This window comes from Bison bison, unplaced genomic scaffold (genome assembly GCF_000754665.1).
Source record: "Bison bison bison isolate TAMUID 2011002044 unplaced genomic scaffold, Bison_UMD1.0 scf7180017864516, whole genome shotgun sequence".
Lineage (NCBI taxonomy): Eukaryota > Metazoa > Chordata > Mammalia > Artiodactyla > Bovidae > Bison > Bison bison.
Window position 1 is genome coordinate 3714610 of NW_011495069.1, and position 20306 is coordinate 3734915.

General features: G+C 38.4%; 1 protein-coding gene across 7 annotated transcripts in view; it reads right to left on the reverse strand.

Moving 5' to 3' along the window:
* EIF4G3 (eukaryotic translation initiation factor 4 gamma, 3) overlaps positions 1-20306 on the reverse strand; it is a 291147-nt gene that overhangs the window by 82447 nt on the left and 188394 nt on the right. For all 7 annotated transcript variants that reach the window (XM_010829978.1, XM_010829973.1, XM_010829974.1 and 4 more), the window contains 2 exons: positions 6559-6647; positions 1493-1739 (listed from right to left, as the gene is read on the reverse strand). In XM_010829978.1, coding sequence (XP_010828280.1) covers positions 1493-1739; positions 6559-6647 — 336 coding nt within the window. The remainder of the gene's footprint in view (positions 1-1492; positions 1740-6558; positions 6648-20306) is intronic.

Here is a 20306-nt window from a genome sequence, read left to right on the forward strand (position 1 = left end):
ACACACTCATCAAAACCAGGCCCCAGATCACTTCCTGACAGCACACTCTGTCCTGCTTTATTGTAGTGGTTCTTAATACACAAGCCATAGACTGGCGCTATGTGAGAATTCTGCAGATATTTTACTACATTATATTTATTAAAATATACACAGTTTATTAGGATCTGAATTTTGAACTGCCTTTACCCCCAATGACTGATGGTGTATATTACAGAGGCAAAAAGCTGTCAGTCAGTCAGTACAGTCAGGGCCGCTGGTTGTGCACTGTATCCTTGCCAAACTGAAGGCTAAAAATATAATTTACACAGTCCTAAAAATGACAACAACGATTCAATCCCTGAAGAAGGATTGATGGTAGTCCAAGTGATTGGTGATACAAGCCTAAATCTTTAGGAGAAATTTCAGTATTTTGAGCCCTAAGGTTAAAAACAAAATTTACAATGGAATCTTACAATTTCACAAGGCCCATTCCAAGTATTTCACTGCTAGTGTTTTCATTAAGTATTAATGATCAGTATATGAAGATGGGATCAATCAAAGGCTTTCAAAAATTTCTGACTACAACTCACAGTAAGAAATATAGTGATTTCATGACCCTGAACACACACACACATATATAAAGTTAAAAAAAAACCTACATTCCTTACTGCATGTAATGCACTGACAATTTTGATTCTATTCTTTAACAATGTTGGTTATAACTCACTAAAATAGTTTCACAACCTATAAATGGGTTAAAATCGAAAGTTTGAAGAATACTGGTCAAAATTATTTTTGAGGCCCGGTATTTTACATTCAAACCCTACCTCACGTAGAAGTCTCTTTAGATTTGGCGGACTAAGAAAACCATTTCGCCTAACCCCACCTTTCTCCACATGTCCACGGAAAAACTATCCATAAATCTGAAAGTCAACCATGGTTTACACAGCATAGGGACAGAGGTTTAGTGCGTTTGATGGTTTCTAAAGGTGAAAGATCCTCTAGAGGTTACCATATATCTTATAGGGCACTTCCACATTGCTGGTGCTTAATAACTTAGTATACTGATTCTGACTTCCTACTGGAGTTCAGCTCTACAGAGTGATTTCCATCAACAAAGTTAGTTCCAGCTTCCTGAAACAAGAAGTAATACTATCTCAAGAAACATGGTCACCATATCTGAAACATCTCTTTCAATTAAAATGAATAAATTAAATTCCTCTTGTTCAATTTTACCAGCCTAGCACCGACTGATTTCCTCTGCCAGCAGCTCTTCCAATGCCAGTGAAACCAGAGTACCAGCCAGCATCAGGTATCACTTCCGCCAACAAAGGACTCTCTGGATTTGCCAGTCAGTCAAGTATGCCTGCTGATTTATTCTGTAAATATTACACTGTGATGAGCCTCTTCCTTCCATCCAATATTTTTTTAGAAGGAGGCAACATTTCTCTAAGTTGCAGTAGAGTGAAGAGGAGAACAAAAAACAGACACAGGAAGACAGGGATAAACTTACCTGACTTAAATGGGAATGTGACCCCTTCACCAGAACTATCAGTGGAGCCTGAATTAGCATCTATTCCTTCACCCTCAGAAATACTCTCAGCACCATTACGTACAGGCTCAGCTTCTTCTCCATTTTCTTCCACAGTTTTCACGTTTTTTAGGTCAGAGGGGTCTCTTTCAGGATGAAACCCTTGGCTCATTTTATCCTGTTCAGATTCAAGTATTTTGTCACCTGAAAGCTCCTCTTCAGCTTTAGGCTAAAGCATAAGTGAACACAGAGGTTATATTCTTTTCACTGAGTGTAAATACACATGAAGACCCATACTTATCCCCTCAAAAAAGCATAAGAAAACATATCACTCAAGATAAGGATGTCTGTGTTCAGCTTATGGTACTAGAATGTAAGTTTATTTAAAACACTCTTCTCATTTCATCTCCTGGGATAAATCAGACAATACCAACGGTGATTGAAATGCTTTAACATGACTAATGAAATCTAAATATACTAAAGTTTAAAAAGGAAAGAACTGTTAATCCCTGGAACTTGACGGACATGAAACAGTCAGAATCTAAATCAAGCACTCCTACCCTCGCCACTAACGCTCAGCAAATATAAAAAGAAACACTAGAGGGTATGTTTTGCGTTGTCCTCTGGCTGTGGAAAAAGGGTTCAATGAACAGTTTAAAGGGTCTAACTCCAACAAAGCTGACCATCGCTCCTTTAACAAGGAGATCACTTGTTGGTTAAAATCTATTTTGTGTATTGGTTCTTAGAATTCTCTGAGATTGTGACCTTATTCAAATCATACTGGCACATATTCTCCCAGGGAGAAATCTGGGTTCCAGTGCATCCTATTTTTAAAAGGCAAAATAGAATTAAACTTATTCACCAGATTATTTCTGACCATCTCAGTTTCAGATACAGCAACAACAAAGTATTTCTTGAGGGCACTGCTGCTGCTAAGTCACTTCAGTCGTGTCTGACTGTGTGTGACCCCAGAGACGGCAGCCCACCAGGCTCCCCTGTCCCTGGGATTCTCCGGGCAAGAACACAGGAGTGGGTTCCCATTTCCTTCTCCAATGCATGAAAGTGAAAAGTGAAAAGGAACTCGCTCAGTCGTGTCTGACTCTTGGTGAACCCATGGACTGCAGCCTACCAGGCTCCTCCATCCATGGGATTTTCCAGGCAAGAGTACTGGAGTGGGGTGCCATTGCCTGCTCTGGCACATCAACCATCAAAACTCGTGGAGGAAAAGTTCGCAATGAACTTTAAAGTCTTTCTTTTTCATTAAAAGAAACACTCTGGAAACAATCTTTTGAAAGAAGCACTCAGAGGAAATAGGAACTTACCACAAATTCCAGTTGATAAATTCGCGTTAGGAGAGCCAAATTAGAGGCTCTATTGAATTGGCTGAACAGAGGATGGTATTAAAAAATGTCATATACACCAGGAAGTAGTTACCCCAACTGATTTATGAAAAAATTTTTTAAATAGTTGCAAACCCTACGTTGTTATTAAGTGAAATAGTATAAAAGATGTAATACTAATAAATTTTCTTCTACTAACATCAGATTGAGGACAAGAGGAGAAGGGAGTGACAGAGAATGAGATGGTGGGATGGCATCACTGACTCCACGGACATGAGTTTGAGCAAACTCCTGGGAGATAGTGAAGGACAGGGAAGCCGGGAGTGCTGCAGTCCATGGGGTTGCAAAGAGTTGGACACCACCCAGTAACTGAACAACAAAACAATCAGATCATGAGGAAAAGATGCTAGATTTTAAAATGTTATCAACAGAAACAGATGGTTTTAAGGCCGTGTTTTCTAAAACGGAAATAAAACGTTCATGCAAACACACCCACACATACTTCCTCGTTCCTCCAACAAGACGAGCATGGAAATCATCAGAAGACAAACAAAAAATCCAACAAAAATAATTGTTGAAAATGATTTTTCAATATTTTTATAAAACATGGCAGAAATTGAGGCGTCTTTTATGGTTTAAGAAAAAACTGATCTACCAAGTTTGAATCATACATTAGCCGCCTCATTTTTTCTTATTCTATATTCAACTATAATCTAAATTCAAAACTTCCCTGTAATACCACTGTATGATTAAGTATAGGTCATCAAGATCTTGGGCTTCCCTGATAGCTCAGTTGGTAAAGAATCTGCCTGCAATGCAGGAGACCCTGGCTCGATTCCTGGAGAAGGGACAGGCTACCCACTACAGTATTCTTGGGATACCCTTGTGGCTCAGCTGGTAAATAATCTACCTGCAATGCAGGAGACCTGGGTTCGATCCCTGGGTTGGGAAGAGCCCCTGAAGAAGGGAAAGGCTACCCACTCCAGTATTCTGGCCTGGAGAATTCCATGGACTGTATAGTCTATGGGTTTGCAAAGAGTCGGACATGACTGAGCAACTTGCACTTTCACTTTCTTTCATCAAGATCTTTAATAAATTGGCATGTGAGCCTGCAAATAGTTCTTAAACTTATTACAGAGTAGTATAACCACGTTATACATCATACAGAAATCTTATTTCAGGTCGTGGAAAGGTGAAACAATGCTATTTTAGAGAGCAAAGTTTATTGAGTCATCTTCTCTGTATCTAAAATCAACAACAGATAATCTGTTGGATACAAACAAAGGATGTACTATTGAGAAAGTCCATTTCTAACTGGAAAAAAAAAGTATAAAGAAACTTGGCCCATGAATGACAAACCGTATTTTAGAACACAAAGAATCAGTGAGGTGTCTGAGGCACACTGTTAGATGGGATATTTCTCAAGGGAATCCATAAAAAAAATAGTTCCATTAAATATTTGATGATTACTTTTCTTTAGCAGGATGGACTTCTATTCAACTAGTTTGTAATTATCTAACCATTCTTGAATTGTTTATCCTGAAAACCAGATTGAAAAAAGAAAGCACTTTATTGGCTAGACTGTCAAAGCAAACATTTTTACAGGAACTTACTAAATAAGAATTTAGTTAACAAAACTGTCTGCTTACTGCAAGAGTTTTTTTATGTGCCAGAAAATCAGACTGACAATTACATATGTAATGATGGATGAAATATCCAAAAAGTTTTAAATATATTTTTAGTTGCCTTGAATAACAATTTTATGATGAATCATCCTTCATGCTATCTCTTTAGGTTGTAATTTAAAGACTTTGGTTAAATACTTGCAATGATGTAACAACTCAATATACAACCTAAAATATACTGATCCCTGAAAAACATTCTTTTAAAGGCTGAGAAAAACCTGAGAAAAAGATAGCATGATGATCAATGAAAAATGAAGACAATGACAACCAATATTTATTAAACTACTCTAGTAAATACTTAATTTTAGAAAGATAAGGGACTAGGATTTCTGGAAAAATTATGTGTGCAAATGACCAAATATCTTAGGTTAAGAAAACAGTGACTGGTTCAAAATGAGCCTCAACAATTCTCATGCATGAAGAGTAATAATCTAAAGCAGGTTCAGCAAATTATGGACCGCGTGCCAGTAGCGGGCCCTCACCCACTTTTGTACTGTGCCAAGGGAAGGATGTGTTTGTGTACACTTGTAATGTTGGAAAAATATTTCAAAGAAGAATATTTTATGAAATGTGAGTATTACATAAAATTCAAATTTCAATGTTCACCAACAAACTTTCACTGAAAATCGCCACTCATTCATTTACACCCTGTCCATGGTTGCCCTGGGGCTACAGCGGTAGAGCTGAGAAACTGCCATAGGGACCCTAGGTCTGCAAAGCCTGAACTAGTTACTATCTGGACTGTTACACAGGAAAAGTTTGTCAACCCCTGACCTAAAGACGAGGATGAAAATCTGGAAGCAGAGGAATGGTGACTTACCCATTTAATATTCAATAATGCTTTTAAAAATGCCACAGGGCAAAGGAACATAAAGTATAATAAAAGAAAGTGAATAAATTACAGCTGACTCTAAAGATAAACCCATTTGTGAGCTCTTACAGCCGTACCAGGAATGTATGCGATCCCCCTGCCTCTGGAAGGTATTTTATTCTTTGTAGGAGCAACATTTTCTTGTTCAGCTGCAAAAGGAGTGTAGTAACTATTTGCACCTCTATAACTTATTGCCAAATCTTACCCCCTGATAACCACAATGAAATCACACCCGTGAGACATTTTAGAGGTTGCTAGGGGACAACTGTGACATCAACTCAGCATCAGTAAGAGCAGTGACCGGACGGGGAGAAGCAACAAAGGGGCGCTGTGAGCAGCCTCAAGAGGGTAAGAATTACAACCAGAAGACAAGTTTATAAAACAAACGCATTTAAAGTTATTTAAAAATGATTTCTACATTTTAATGTTATCATCTTAAACATTCAGTGAAAATTGTTTTAATAAAGTAGACATAAGAACTCAAAAAGAAACAAAAAAAGAAATGTGGAAATTGTTTATATTACTCCTCTTTAAAAGCTCCAGTAGATAACAATAGGCATACTGAGATCAGAGACTATGAAACTGGGAGAGCATGGCTTGGGACAGAACCTGCCCTTGACTCTTCCTCACAGCTTGTCCGGGACCTGGTGTGCAGTATCCTAAAGCAAAATCCATGCCTTAGTTCAAGCCATATGTGAAAAGTCATGTTACTGGGATGCAGGTAAAGGACAACAGATTCAAACTCTGTTTCCTTAAAATACACTTGATGATTTCCACCAGGACAGCTAATAGGCATTTGAAAAAACAAAACAAAACCACTTTAAAAAAAAAAAACGAGATTAGTCTTTACATGTGGAAATATAAGGGAAAAATTAACAATACTTATTTTTGCTATTTGAGAAGAGGTATTTTAAAAAAGAAACAAGAATTCAGTGAAATTGAATAAGCTACCTATAAAAAATTCAACATCAACCTATAAAAAACAATCTATAAAAAATTCTTTAAATGGATTAAAAAAAAAATCAGACTCTGAGCTTGATATATTTGCTTGGAAAACAGTATCTCAAGAAAAAGTTATAAACACACAGTTTTCTGAGAAAACAGCACCACTGTTCCGGAGATGAGCTGGAGATATTTACAGCTGTCCCTTACCTCTGATTCTGCCTCTAACGACTCTTCAGTGGCTCGGGTCCGGTCTTTTGGTTTCTTCCACATCTTTGGTGCAGGTATAGCTGTCTGAGCTGAAATAGAAGAGCAGGCTGCCATTACTTCCCACTGCAAAAATTGAAAATATTAGGTCTAAATGATACCTCTATTCAAATTCAGCAAAAAGAGAGCTTCCTGCACAGTCAGGAGACAGATGGATAAGTGAAGAACGGTGTAATTGAGGCCCAAAGACTGCAATGGCAAATGTCTTAGGCACAAAGTGTTCACATCAGCTCATATAGCCTTCAAACAGTGGCCTAAGTTCCTCCTGTTTCATGGTTAGGACATACCAAGCCACATAATTCAGTATGAGGTGAGTATCTATATAACAAACTGGGCTACCAGCCAATTCTAGACTTGGGCCTGTTTCTACTGTTAATCGACTATGTGATCTTAAGCAAGTAACACTTTTCAGGTACTAGCATATTCAACTATAAAGTGTAAGACCAAGATAGATGATATCTAAGGTGCCTTTAAGCCATAAAAAATACTAAATTCCAGATTTTGCTTTAAAAAAGACAGCAAAAGTATACTTTGATAAAGATTTCATTAGCTAGACAGCACTTGCACAGCACCGAGTTCTCACTTCACATCAATACTGTGGGCCTATCCTTTCATATGGCTGGGGTGAAAATTAAGGAAGAAATAGGTAATGTGTTTTTTCTGGCTGTGCTGCACGCCTTACAGGATCTTAGTTCCCTGACCAGGGATCGAACCAAAGCATGAGTCCTAACCATTGAACCACCAGGAATTCCCAGGAACATAATTTTTATTGAATTATTCTACCGTGTCAGAAGTTCCACATGGAAACCTAAGCTTACGAAGAATTTTTAAAACTTTACTTGGCTTACAAAGTCCACAAAATCAACATTTGGACATACAATTTAAAGATACTGGAACATCAGAAAGCAAATAAAACATATTTTATAGGATCCCACAGAAGGCAGTCAGTGGTGCAGAATGGTAAAGAATCTGCCTGCAATGCAAGAGACCTGGGTTTGATCCCTGAGTTGGGAAGATCCCCTGGAGAAGGGAATGGCATCCATTCCAGTATTCTTGCCTGGAGAATCCCATGGACAGAGGAGCCTACAGTCCACGGGGTCACAGAATTGGATGTGACTGAGTGACTTCAGACGAGACCAGAAGGCGGCAGGAGTCAAAAGCAAGCAGTGAGGTTCTAAGGCAGATGGGAAGGGAGGGGAGAGTCAAAGAAAGGCCACTTTATAAATACACAGACTTGACTGAAAGTGAGTGAACACAAAGCCAAAGGAACTATCTAATCTAATTCCTGACAGAAATAAAAGGTCTTACTGAGACGAAACCAACCAATCTCTCTGGGTGATTCAAATCTTTTTTGGAAGAATGGTACAATATAAACACTCACACTGGTCTTGGGAACAAGGAAAAAGAGACATTTAATAATGTTCTCAAAACTATTGCACCATCATAAAAATACTCTGTAAATCTCTTTTATTACCCACTCCTCAAACCAACTTGTCTTTATCCTTCCCTTTACAGACCATATGAATGAGAAAACATTATTAGACCAACGGCTACTCTTCCTTCGCAGCCTACCAAAGGTAAACCATTTTCTCAAAGTATGGAACTCAGATTATGGTAACTACAGGTGGATTTAAATTCGCTTTTGCCTCAGCCTTATCATGAATATGTACGTTCAAGTATTAATATCTGTACGTGTGATATGTGGTGGTCTCTCTTCATTTTTATGGATCTTCTGATTTTACATAACCAGTCTGTTTTACGTGCATCCCTCCAAAATGTCTGTGATTAATTCTGCTTTCATAGAATTCCTTTTAAGAATTACAGAGTTTGAGGAACCTGTACATTAAAATTAAAATTTTATTTCATACATACATGAATTCAGCTTTAATTTTCATTCATGGAAAAGGGAAGATCACTTTCTGAAGGATTTGTTAGGATTAAATATAAACTTGGGTATCATTTCCTCTAAACCAAAAAAACCAAAGATGTAGACAAACTTTTCCTTCAAAACTATATCAAACGAACCCAAAACGTTAAAACATTTCTTCCATGGGTAACATTAACACATTTAATATGCTTTCTTAAAAAATCAGCTACTTGCACAGCAGGACTTGTTACTCTGTTCAAGCGGCTGAAGTTTTGATTTAAAGTAATAATTCACAAAAAGAGGTGAGAGAAAGCACACACCTCCTTAGGAGATACTCAGTCCTTTAAAAAAGTGGACACAGACACACACCGTGTGTCTAATGACTGTGATATACACCTCTTCTTCCTACCTTTATTGTTGGAGGGGTGCAGTAACCTTTGGGTGTGCTAGAGTGGGGAGAAGTAGGGGACCAGGGAGGAAGTAAGGGAGGGAGAGAGACAGACAGAAACATCAGCTGCCAGATTTAAAGGACAATTAATACCAAATTAGAAGAAGGGAAGTAAATTTAGGATACTGTCTCAGATTTGTTCTTTCTAGTCCATTTCTGCAAAGGCGGCAATGGCACCCCACTCCAGTACTTTTGCCTGGAAAATCCCATGGGCGGAGGAGCCTGGTAGGCTGCAGTCCATGGGGTCGCTACGAGTCGGACACAACTGAGCGACTTCACTTTCACTTTTCACTTTCATGCATTGGAGAAGGAAATGGCAACCCACTCCAGTGTTCTTGCCTGGAGAATCCCAGGGACGCAGGAGCCTGGTGGGCTGAGGTCTACGGGGTTGCACAGAGTCGGACACGACTGAAGCGACTTAGCAGCAGCAGCAGCAGTCCATTTCTGATGCCTATGTCTTAATTAGGCCCTTACTGCTGCACTGATTTAACTATGACAGAGGCTCAACTCATTGCCTCCAATTCGTATTAAATACAATAATGCCTGAATGATGGCCTCTCTAAATAATTGATTTGATTGGTTGTTCTTTTACTTAAAATATTCCTTAAGGCATCTTCTATAGTGCCAAGCAAAGTTCCTTACACAAGGTGGTGGTTGTTCAGTCACCAAGTCGTGTCCAACTCTCTGTAACCCCATGAACTGCAGCACGCCAGGCTTCCATGTCCTTCACTACCTCCGGGAGTTTGCTCAAATTTATGTCCATTGAGTCAGTGAAGCCATCCAATCATCTTATCCTCTGTCACTCCCATCTCCTCTTGCCCTCAATCTTTCCCAGCATCAGGGTCTTTTCGAATGAATTGGCTCTTTGCATCAGGTGGCCAAAGTATTTACAATTCAGCTTCAACATCAGCCCTTCTAATGAACACCCAGGACTGATCTCCTTCAGGATGGACTGGTTGGATCTCCTTGCAGTCCAAGGGACTCTCAAGAGTCTTCTCCAACACCGCAGCTCAAAAGCATCAATTCTTTGGCACTCGGTTTTCTTTATAGTCCAACTCTCACATCCATATATGACCACTGGAAAAACCATAGCTTTGACTAGATGGACCTTTGTTGGTAAAGTGATGCCTCTGCTTTTTAATACGCTGTCTAGGTTTGTCGTAGCTTTTCTTGCAAGGAGCAAGCCTCTTTTAATTTCATGGATGCAGGCACCATCTGCAGTGATTTGGAGCCCAAGAAAATAAAGTCTCTTGCTGTGTCCACTTTTCCCTCATCTATTTGTCATGAAGTGATGGGACCAGATGCCATGACCTTAGTTTTTTGAATGCTGAGTTTTGAGCCAACTTTTTAACTCTCCTCTTTCACCTTTATCAAGAGGCTCTTTAGTTCTTCGCTTTCTGCTGTTAAAGTGGTACCATCTGCATATCTGAGGTTGTTGATATTTCTCCCACAATTCTGATTCCACCTTATGATTCATCCAGTCCGGCATTTCACATGATGTACACTGAACAGAAGTTAACTTTCTCATTGCTTCTTGTCCTGCATACAGGTTTCCCAGGAGGCAGGTACGGTGGTCAGGTAGGAATTCAAATTTGTCGACTGAATAAATAATAGCAGCTCTCTGTTAAGGAGGTATTATTGACATTCCCAAGACATATTCTTTTCCCCTGCCTTGCATTAAAGCATGACAGGGCAAGAGACAATCTTGCATGAGATTCATAATTACCTGAATTTAGAGATGTCTAATAGAGCCTCCCCAACTTTCCATAAGAATTCAACTCTCAGAGGAACACTGATTTTCTACTTCTTTAAAACAGAGAATGTTGTTGCTGTTTACTATCTTAATTCTTTCATGACCCCATGGACTGTAGCCTGCTAGACTTCTCTGTCCATGGGATTTTCCAGGCAAGAATACTGCAGAGGGTCACTCTTTCCTTCTCCAGGGGATCTTCCCAACCCAGGGAATCAAACTTGTGTTTCCTGCATTGGCAGGCAGATTCTTTACCACTGAGCCAGCTAGGAAGCCCCCAAAACAGAGAATAAGAAAATTCAAAGAAAGAAAAGCTATGATTTCAAGATTTTTGCTAATTTTGATATTATTGGATGGAAAATGTTTTCCTTCAGAGCTCTTTTTATGAAATGACTAATATAAAGTCTGAAAAATATTGGGGATATAGACAAGTTTAATCACTAGGTTTTAATAAATAAATGGAACTACATCAACTAAAAAGTTTCTGCACAGCAAAGGAAACCATCATCAAAGTGAAAAGGCAACTGATTAAACCGGAGAAGATATCTGCAAATCATGTATCTAATAAGGGGCTAATACTCAAAATATATAAAGAACTCATACACATCAACAACAAAATGCCAACCAAATTGATTTTAAAAAATGGGCAGAGGATCTGAACACGCATTTTCCCAAAGACAATATACGGATGGCCCACAGGCACATGAAATATGTTCTGTATCACTTATTATCAGGAAAAGGCAAATCCAAATCACAAGGAGCTAGCAACCGTAGCTGTCAGAATGGCTACTATTGAAAAGATGAGAAATAACAAACTTTGGGAGAGGATGTAGAGAAAAGGGAACCTTTGTACATTGTTGTTGGGAGTGTAAATTCTTGCAGCCACTACAGGAAATAGAACAGAGATTCCCCCCAAATTTAAAAACTGAACTACCACACAGCCAAGGTATTCCATTTCTGGGTATTTATCTGAAGAATATGGAGACACTAATTTAAAAAAATATATGCACCCCTGTATTTAATGCACCATATGCAACAGCTTAGATATGGAAACGACCTAAGTGCCCACTGATGGCTAAATGCAAAAAGAAGATTCAGGGTGTGCACGCACGCACACACCCACACAGACACATACACACACACACACAAATGGAGCACTACACAGCCATAGAAACAATGAAGGCCCAGGTGTCAGTGATACAGAATCCGCCTGACAATGCAGAAGACACGGGGGTCAATGCCTGGGTTGGGAAGAGCCCCTGGAGGAGAAGATGGCAGTCCACCCTACTATTCTTGCTTGGGAAGTTTTATGGACAGAGGAACACTGTGGGCGGTAGTCCACGGGGTCGCAGAAGAGTTGGTCACGACTCAGCAACTAAAAAACATCCATTCGTGACAACAGGGATGGACCCTGCAGGTACTGTGCTAAGTGAAGTAGGTCAGATGCAAAAGACAGATACTGTATGATTTCACTCACGCGGAACACAGAACAAACAAAACAAAAACAAACTCACAGACACAGAGCTCAGGTCAGTTGTTACCAAAGCGGAGAGGAGGAGGGAAAATGGGTGAAGGGAGTCAACCCTATTGTGGTGGAGCGTTACACAGACTTGGGTGCTGACTACTCGGTAGTGGATGCAGATTCAGAACTATAAATTTGTATGCCCAAAACGTCTACAAGTAAAAAGAAAAAAAAGGGGGGATACTTTACTACTGGTAAGGGAAGGTCCCAAGTACATTGTCACAGGGTTGTATATAAACAGTAGAATGTTACAATAATGGAATTTGCAGTGAGAGGCCCCACTCTATATACCCACTTCTTTTTTTTTTTTTTAATATTTTTAATTACTTGGCCGCACCAGGTGTTAGCTGCAGCACACAGGATCTTTAGTTGTGGCATGCAGTTTCTTAGCTGTCACATGTGAGATCCAGGTCCCTGACCAGGAATTGAACCAGGGTCCCCTGCACTGGGGGAGCAGAGTCTTAGCCACTGGACCACCAAGGAAATCCCCAACACCCACTTCTAATCCCTTCTCATTACTGTCTCCATCCCCTTCCAATATTTTTCCTTTTTTCCCCCACAACAGCTTTGAAATGCTAAAAGTCACAATAAATTATTCTGATTATATCATATTCAAGAATTCTGTCTAGAGTTGTTGAGGATGGGGATCTTATCCTCTCCTTTTTTTCTGCCATAGATCCTTGTGAGAACCAAAGTAATTTTGATGATTTATTTAAGGAACAGGGGCAGAACACAGAAAAAAAAACCCAAGTGAGAGAAAGATTAGGTTTTTACAAAGGAGACATAAATAACTGGAAAAGAATTAAAGTGATAAATATGCAAGAATGATAGGCTCACTGAGAGATGTCTGTCAAACGAAAGAAACACTAGAATGTAAGTCAGTCAGGGTTTCTTCAGTCTTCTGAGGTGCTGCTATTTGATACGGATAGATGGATTGATATTTATTCTCCCCAGCATCTGTTAATTCATGGGGTCACAAAGAGTCGGACATGACTGAGTGACTGAACTGAACTGAGCATCTGTTAAAATAAGGCTCTCTGCTCTAGGACTGCTTCACAGAAGCTGAAATAGTATAAGCAAGACTCCACAGGACCTAGCACTGAAACCAAGAAGTAAGTATAATAAAAAGATGAGTCTAGACTTAAATTCCACCAAAATATACATCTACAATACAATTAAAAAATTTTTACTTCCAGTTTTAACATTAAATACCATCACAGTAAGAATCAAATCATAGGTGTATTGATTTTATTGATGTTAATCAATAACTACTTTTCGGTTTTATGATTCTTTTTTTCCCTATTATTCCCTGTTTTCTATTTTTTATTCTCCCTATTATCTTTATTATTTCCTTTGGGTTTACTTTTGCTTTCCTTATTTTTTTAATGTAAAATTTCAGCTTTACTGATGTATAAACGACATATAGAATTGTAAGATATTTAAAGTGTGCACTGTGGTGATTTAATATATGCACACACATACACTGGAAAGGATTCCTCCATCTAGTTAACACATCCATCATCTTATATATTTATCTTTTTTTTCTTGGTAAGAACACTGAAGTTCTATTCTCTTGGCAAAGTTCAGGTATACAATAGTTATTAACTACAATCACCAAGTTTTACATTAGATCTCACACATTATTCATCTTATAAAATTTACTCATTTAATAGTTTCGTCAGATGGAGATTGACTCAATAATTTGAGACCATTTTTACTTTTAAAATGGTCATTTAGTGGTGTTAACTGCAGCCTGAGTACTATCCTGGTAGTGTGGTAGGGAGAATAACACACTGCCGCAGATATCCACATCCCAGTCCCTGCCTTGTGAGTATGTTACCTGACGTGACCAAAGTACTTTTGCAGATGTGAATAAGTTTAAGGGATCTTGATAGTTCAGTTCAGTTCAGTTGCTCAGTTGTGTCCGACTCTTTGGGACCTCAGGGACTGCAGCATGCCAGGCCTCCCTGTCCATCACCAACTCCTGGAGTGTACTCAAACTCACGTCCATTGAGTCGGTGATGCCATCCAACCATCTCATTCTCTTTTGCCCCTTCTCCTCTTGCCCTCAATCTTTCCCAACATCAGGGTCTTTTCAAATGAGTCAGTTCTTCACATCAGGTGGACAAAGTATTGGAGTTTCACCCTCAACATCAGTCCTTCCAATGAACACCCAGGACTGGTCTCCTTTAGGATGGACTGGCTGGATCTTCTTGCAGTCCAAGGGACTCTCAAGAGTCTTCTCCAATACCATAGTTCAAAAGCATCAATTCTTTAGCACTCAGCTTTCTTCATAGTCCAATGCTCACATCCACACATGACTAATGGAAAAACCATAGCCCCGACTAGATGGATCTTTGATGGCAAAGTAATGTCTCTGCTTTAATATGCTGTCTAGGTTGGTCATAAGTTTTCTTCCAAGGAGCAAGCGTCTTTTTATTTCATGGCGGCAGTCCCCATCTGCAGTGATTTTGGAGCCCTCCAAAATAAAGTCTGCTGCTGTTTCCACTGTTTCCCCATCTATTTGCCATGAAGTGATGGGACTGGATGCCATGATCTTAGTTTTCTAAATGTTAAGCTTTAAGCTTTTAACGTTTTCACTCTCCTCTTTCACCAAGAGGCTCTTTAGTTCTTCTCCAAGGAATCTTGACAGGGAGATTATTATCCTGGAGTAACCCAATGGATCCAATGTAATCAAAAGGATTCTTTCACGGGGAGAGGGGAAGGAGGGGAGGCAGGAGAACTGAACAGGTAAGAATATGCTATGTTGCTGGCTTTCAAGATAGAGGAAGGGGCCCCAACGCAAGGAATACATGTATGTCTGAAAGATGGAAAAAGCAAGAGAACAGATTCTCTCACAGAGCTTCCAGAAGAAACACAGACCTGCTGATATCTTGACTTTCAGTGCAACCAAGTTTGGACTCCTGATCTCTCAAATTGTGGCGGTATGTCATAGCATCAACAGGAAAAGGATACAACCATGAATTCTGACTTGCATTGTGGTTAGGTCAGATAATATACCTGCTTTGACTTGAATCCTTTTAAATTTATTAAGTCTTGTTTTATGAGCTACAATATGGTCTGTCTGGGCAAATGGGACATTGGCACTTCTGCATCTGCTGGTCAAGCTGGTTGCATTGTTCAGGCCTTCTCCAGCCTCACTAGATTTCTGTCTACTGGTTCCATCAATTATGTTTTCTAATTAAGTCAATTCAATGTCACTACTTTTTAATTATGTGAAATGCAGTTAAATATATTAAATAATTAATGGTTTTGTATGCTAATTTTAAGTCAGTCATAAATCAGTTTTGATTATTTTTCTCCTCAGTACAGTCATATATATTCTCATGGTTTCAGTGGTTAATTCTTACAAACATGTGAGGAAGAAACAATATCAATTCCATGAAACTTTCACAATAGTGAAGAAGAGGGACTACTTATTCATTCATTCTCTGATGTCAGCACCACCATTTACCCAAATATAAAAATACCAGAAAACGATATGCCAGTACCATTTAAGAACTTGATGCAAAAATACTACATAAGTTTTTAGTAAGTCAAATTCAACAATACATGAAAAGAGAAACACCTCAAGACCAAGTTTTACCTTAGGAAAGCAAAGTTGGTTTAACATTCAAATGGAAAGTAATTAATAAAGAAAAAAGAAGGCTATAACTGTCTCAAGAAATGGAGGAAAAGAACTGACAAAGTCCACCATGTATTTCTGATAGAAATAACAAATTTCTCAGCTAATCAGCAAGAACTTCTTTCATCAGACAATTCAAAACCCTACAGCTAACATCATAATGGTGAAAGACTTCTAGAAAGCTTCCTGAGATGAAGAAAAGGCAAACACATCCACTCTCACCACTCAACACTGTGCTGCAGGCACTAGCTAGTGTAAGTCGAGAAAAAGAAATAAATCGTGTATGCAGTTAGACATGGGGTAAAACTGTCTTTCTTCACACGTGACATATTTATGTAGAAAATCCAAAGACGCTAATAATTTGTGAATTTTAGCAAGCCTGCAGAATATGAGTAAAAAAGTCTCCTGTATTCTCATATTTAGTTGTGAAAAATAAAACCTGAAATAAAAATACCATTTACAGTACCTATCAAAAGACATGAATCTGACAAAATTATAAAACCTCTGTATATTAAAAATTTCAAAACATTCCTGACTGAATTAAAGAAGACAGACTTAAATGTCAAAACATTATCATGTTACTGTGTTAGAAGACTCAATATTGTAAGATATCAATTTTATCTATAGAGTCAACACAAACCAAATCAAATACCAATAGGTTTTACAGAGAAAAAATTGTAGGAAAAATCTGACTCTAAAATTAACACAGAAAAGCAAACGACCTAGAATGGCCAAAAAAAAATTGAAAATAAAGACTAAAGTTGAAGGACTTAATGCTAACTGATTTCAAGAGTTATTACAAGCCTCAGTAATGATGAAAATTTGGTACTGGTTATCAACAAAGCCAACTAGATCAACAGAAAAAAAAAAAAGAGAGAGAATTCAGAAACAGACCCATACATAACGTGTACAACATATTTTTGTAAGTTGTAAAGGAAATAAACCAGAAAAAGAATAGCCTGAAAGTCTTTTACATTACTGGTGGGGATATAAAATGGCATAAATACTTGGAAAGTATTTTGCAATTTCTTAAAAAAAAAAAACTAACTCCAGGAGTTGGTGAAGGACAGGGAAGCCTGGCATGCTGCAGTCCACAGGGCTGCAAAGAGTCAGATACAACTGTGCAACCGAACAACAACAAAAATCAAACATACGCTACATACGATTCAGTCATTCCAGTCTAGTTATTTACTCAAGAGAAATGACAGCATATGTCCATGCAAAGTTTTAAACATGATGCTCACAGCAATTTTATTTGTAATAGCCCCAAACTGGAAACCACCCAAATGTCCACTAATAGGTGAACAAATTGTGGTACATCCATAATGTGTCAACAGGTTTTAAAAAATGAGTTGCTATCATGTGCTACAATATGGACATACTTGATGTGAACAGTTTATGAGTTCTGATTTCATTTACGTAAAATTCTTAAAAATGCAAACTGATTTATAGTGATAGAAAGCAGATCAGTGCTTGCCTGGGGACTGAGGTGAGGGTAGTGCAACACAGAAGGATTTACAAACAGGAGGAAACTTTCTGAAGCAATAAATATGTTCATTATCTTGATGGTTATAATGGCTTCATGAGTATATACAAATGTCAAAAGTAATCAAATATACTTTAAATATGTATACATTAATTTTATATCAAATATCTTTCAATAAAGGTGTTAGAGTAGTCTTGGTTTCTAAAGTAAATAAAACAAAGCATATCTATGAATGTTACAAATCTAAAAAATGACAGTGTTTTTAAAGACTTAAAAAACAGCATAGACAGTATTCTTCCATTTACGGAAAGAAACAGAAATCTATAGACCCAAGTAATTGGATTTCAAGGGTCTTTTTTCTTCATCCTAACTTTTGCTGCTTTCTACATTTTAATTTTCTTCTTTTCAAAAATGCCAAAAATACCTTTTGAAATAAATATAAAGTAATATCCCTTTCTAGCAACTAGTGAGTTCCAGTTGCCTCAGCTGAACAGAGTGAACAAACTCTGGTATACGGTCTGCCATACGCTGTGGCTCACACAAATAATCATGATAAAATACATAGGGTTATTTCAAATTTTTAAAAATGGGGTCAAACTATACAAGTTACTTTGAAAAATGCTTTTTCTCTTAACTTATTACGAAAACCTCTCCAGGTTATGACACAGCCCTGTCTCATTCATTTATCAGTGACATGATACCCCACAGCATATATATACCATTGCTCTTGAGAAGACTCACATTTTTTGCTCTTTTTCTTGCTACAAAACCCACTTCTAAACGTCTAAAAGTACCTATTGGTACTTTTACTTCCTCCTTGCTCACCTCCCCACAGCACACACACATAAGCATGCATTTTAATAGACACCGCCACGTTTCATTCCAGAGGTAAAAGTAAGCCACATCCTGCCACACGTACATGGGTGCTGATGTCCTCCATCCTCATAGGCACTGACGTTACATCTGCCAGACCAACAGCTGAAAATGGTGTCTCAACAATCGCTAGGAAGGGTGAGCATTTCTCCTATTTTAATTGACTATTTCATCCTTTACTCAAAATATTCCATTAGACTGTTGGTTTGTTTTAACCTGCATATGCTCCGTAAACAGATTAACCTTTAACACACTGTTGCCTTGTAATTTTATTTTGCCCCAAAATTCAAAATGTTATTGCAATTTTATAATGAATTTTACGTAATGAATATGTATTATGTTTATAAACAGTATCAACAAAAATGCCATGAAAAAAACACATCTATTTTAATAAATTCAAAACAAAGGACAGGAAAAGTCTTCTTTTTTGATAATGTCTCAAATATTTATCAATGGGCCACTTTATAACCCAAAGGCTTTGAAATGGATTCATTTGACTTTTAAATAGCCTCATAATCTTTATGACCATATCCTTTTCTAGTTGAATACGTTTCTGAGAATATTAAAGCTAGAAATTTAGCTTTTACCTTAGAGTCAAAAGCAATCTCACCAGTGGTAAGAATTTTACTAGTAACCCACTTAACACACCTTTGCTATTCTATACAATCAAAGACTTGGAACAAATTGAGAATGCATTATTCAGGATCTGAGCTCTTTAAAGATAAGAACTGCATGTTACTGGTCTCCTTTATACACCAGCATCTAATACAGTACGGTGGTGGTGGTTTAGTCACAAAGTCGTGTCTGACTCTTGCGACTCCATGGACTGTAACCTGCCAGGCTCCCCTGTCCATGGGAATTCTCCAGGCAAAAATACTGGAGTGGGTTGCTATTTCTTTCTCCAGGGCTAATACAGTATATGCCCACCTAAAATCTATTAATCAACAAATCCCCTGCAATCAAAATTGAATTGAAAGTTAATGACTCTCTACAACAATAAACACTGTTTCGGTCTTTTTGTATGTTCAAGCTGGTTTTAGAAAAGGCAGAGGAACCAGAGATCAAATTGCCAACATCCACTGGATCATGGAAAAAGCAAGACAGTTCTAGAAAAACATCTATGTCGGCTTTATTGACTATGCCAAAGCCTTTGACTGTGTGGATCACAATAAACTGTGGAAAATTCTGAAACAGATGGGAATACCAGACCACATGACGTGCCTCATGAGAAACCTATATGCAGGTCAGGAAGCAACAGTTAGAACTCGACATGGAACAACAGACTGGTTCCAAATAGGAAAAAGAGTATGTCAAGGCTGTATATTGTCACCTTGCTTATTTATGTGCAGAGTACATCATGAGAAACGCTGGGCTGAAGAAGCACAAGCTGGAATCAAGATTGCTGGGAGAAATATCAATAACCTAAGATATGCAGATGATACCACCCTTACGGCAAAAAGTGAAGAGAAACTAAAAAGCCTCTTGATGAAAGTGAAAGAAGAGAGTGAAAAAGGTGGCTTAAAGCTCAACATTCAGAAAACGAAGATCATGGCATCTGGTCCCATCACTTGATGGGAAATAGATGGGGAAACAGTGGAAACAGTGTCAGACTTTATTCTTTTGGGCTCCAAAATCACTGCAGATGGTGATTGCAGCCATGAAATTAAATGATGCTTTCTCCTTGGAAGGAAAGTTATGACGAACCTAGACAGCATATTAAAAAGCAGAGACATTACTTTGCCAACAAAGGTCCGTCTAGTCAGATCAGATCAGATCAGTCGCTCAGTTGTGTCCGACTCTTTGCGACCCCATGAATCGCAGCAACACCAGGCCTCCCTGTCCATCACCAACTCCCGGAGTTCACTCAGACTCATGTCCATGGAGTCAGTGATGCCATCCAGCCATCTCATCCTCTGTTGTTCCCTTCTCCTCTTGCCCCCAATCCCTCCCAGCATCAGAGTCTTTTCCAATGAGTCAACTCTTCGCATGAGGTGGCCAAAGTCTAATCAAGGCTATGGTTTTTCCAGTGGTCATGTATAGATGTGAGAGTTGGACTGTGAAGAAAGCTGAGTGCCAAAGAATTGATGCTTTTCAACTGC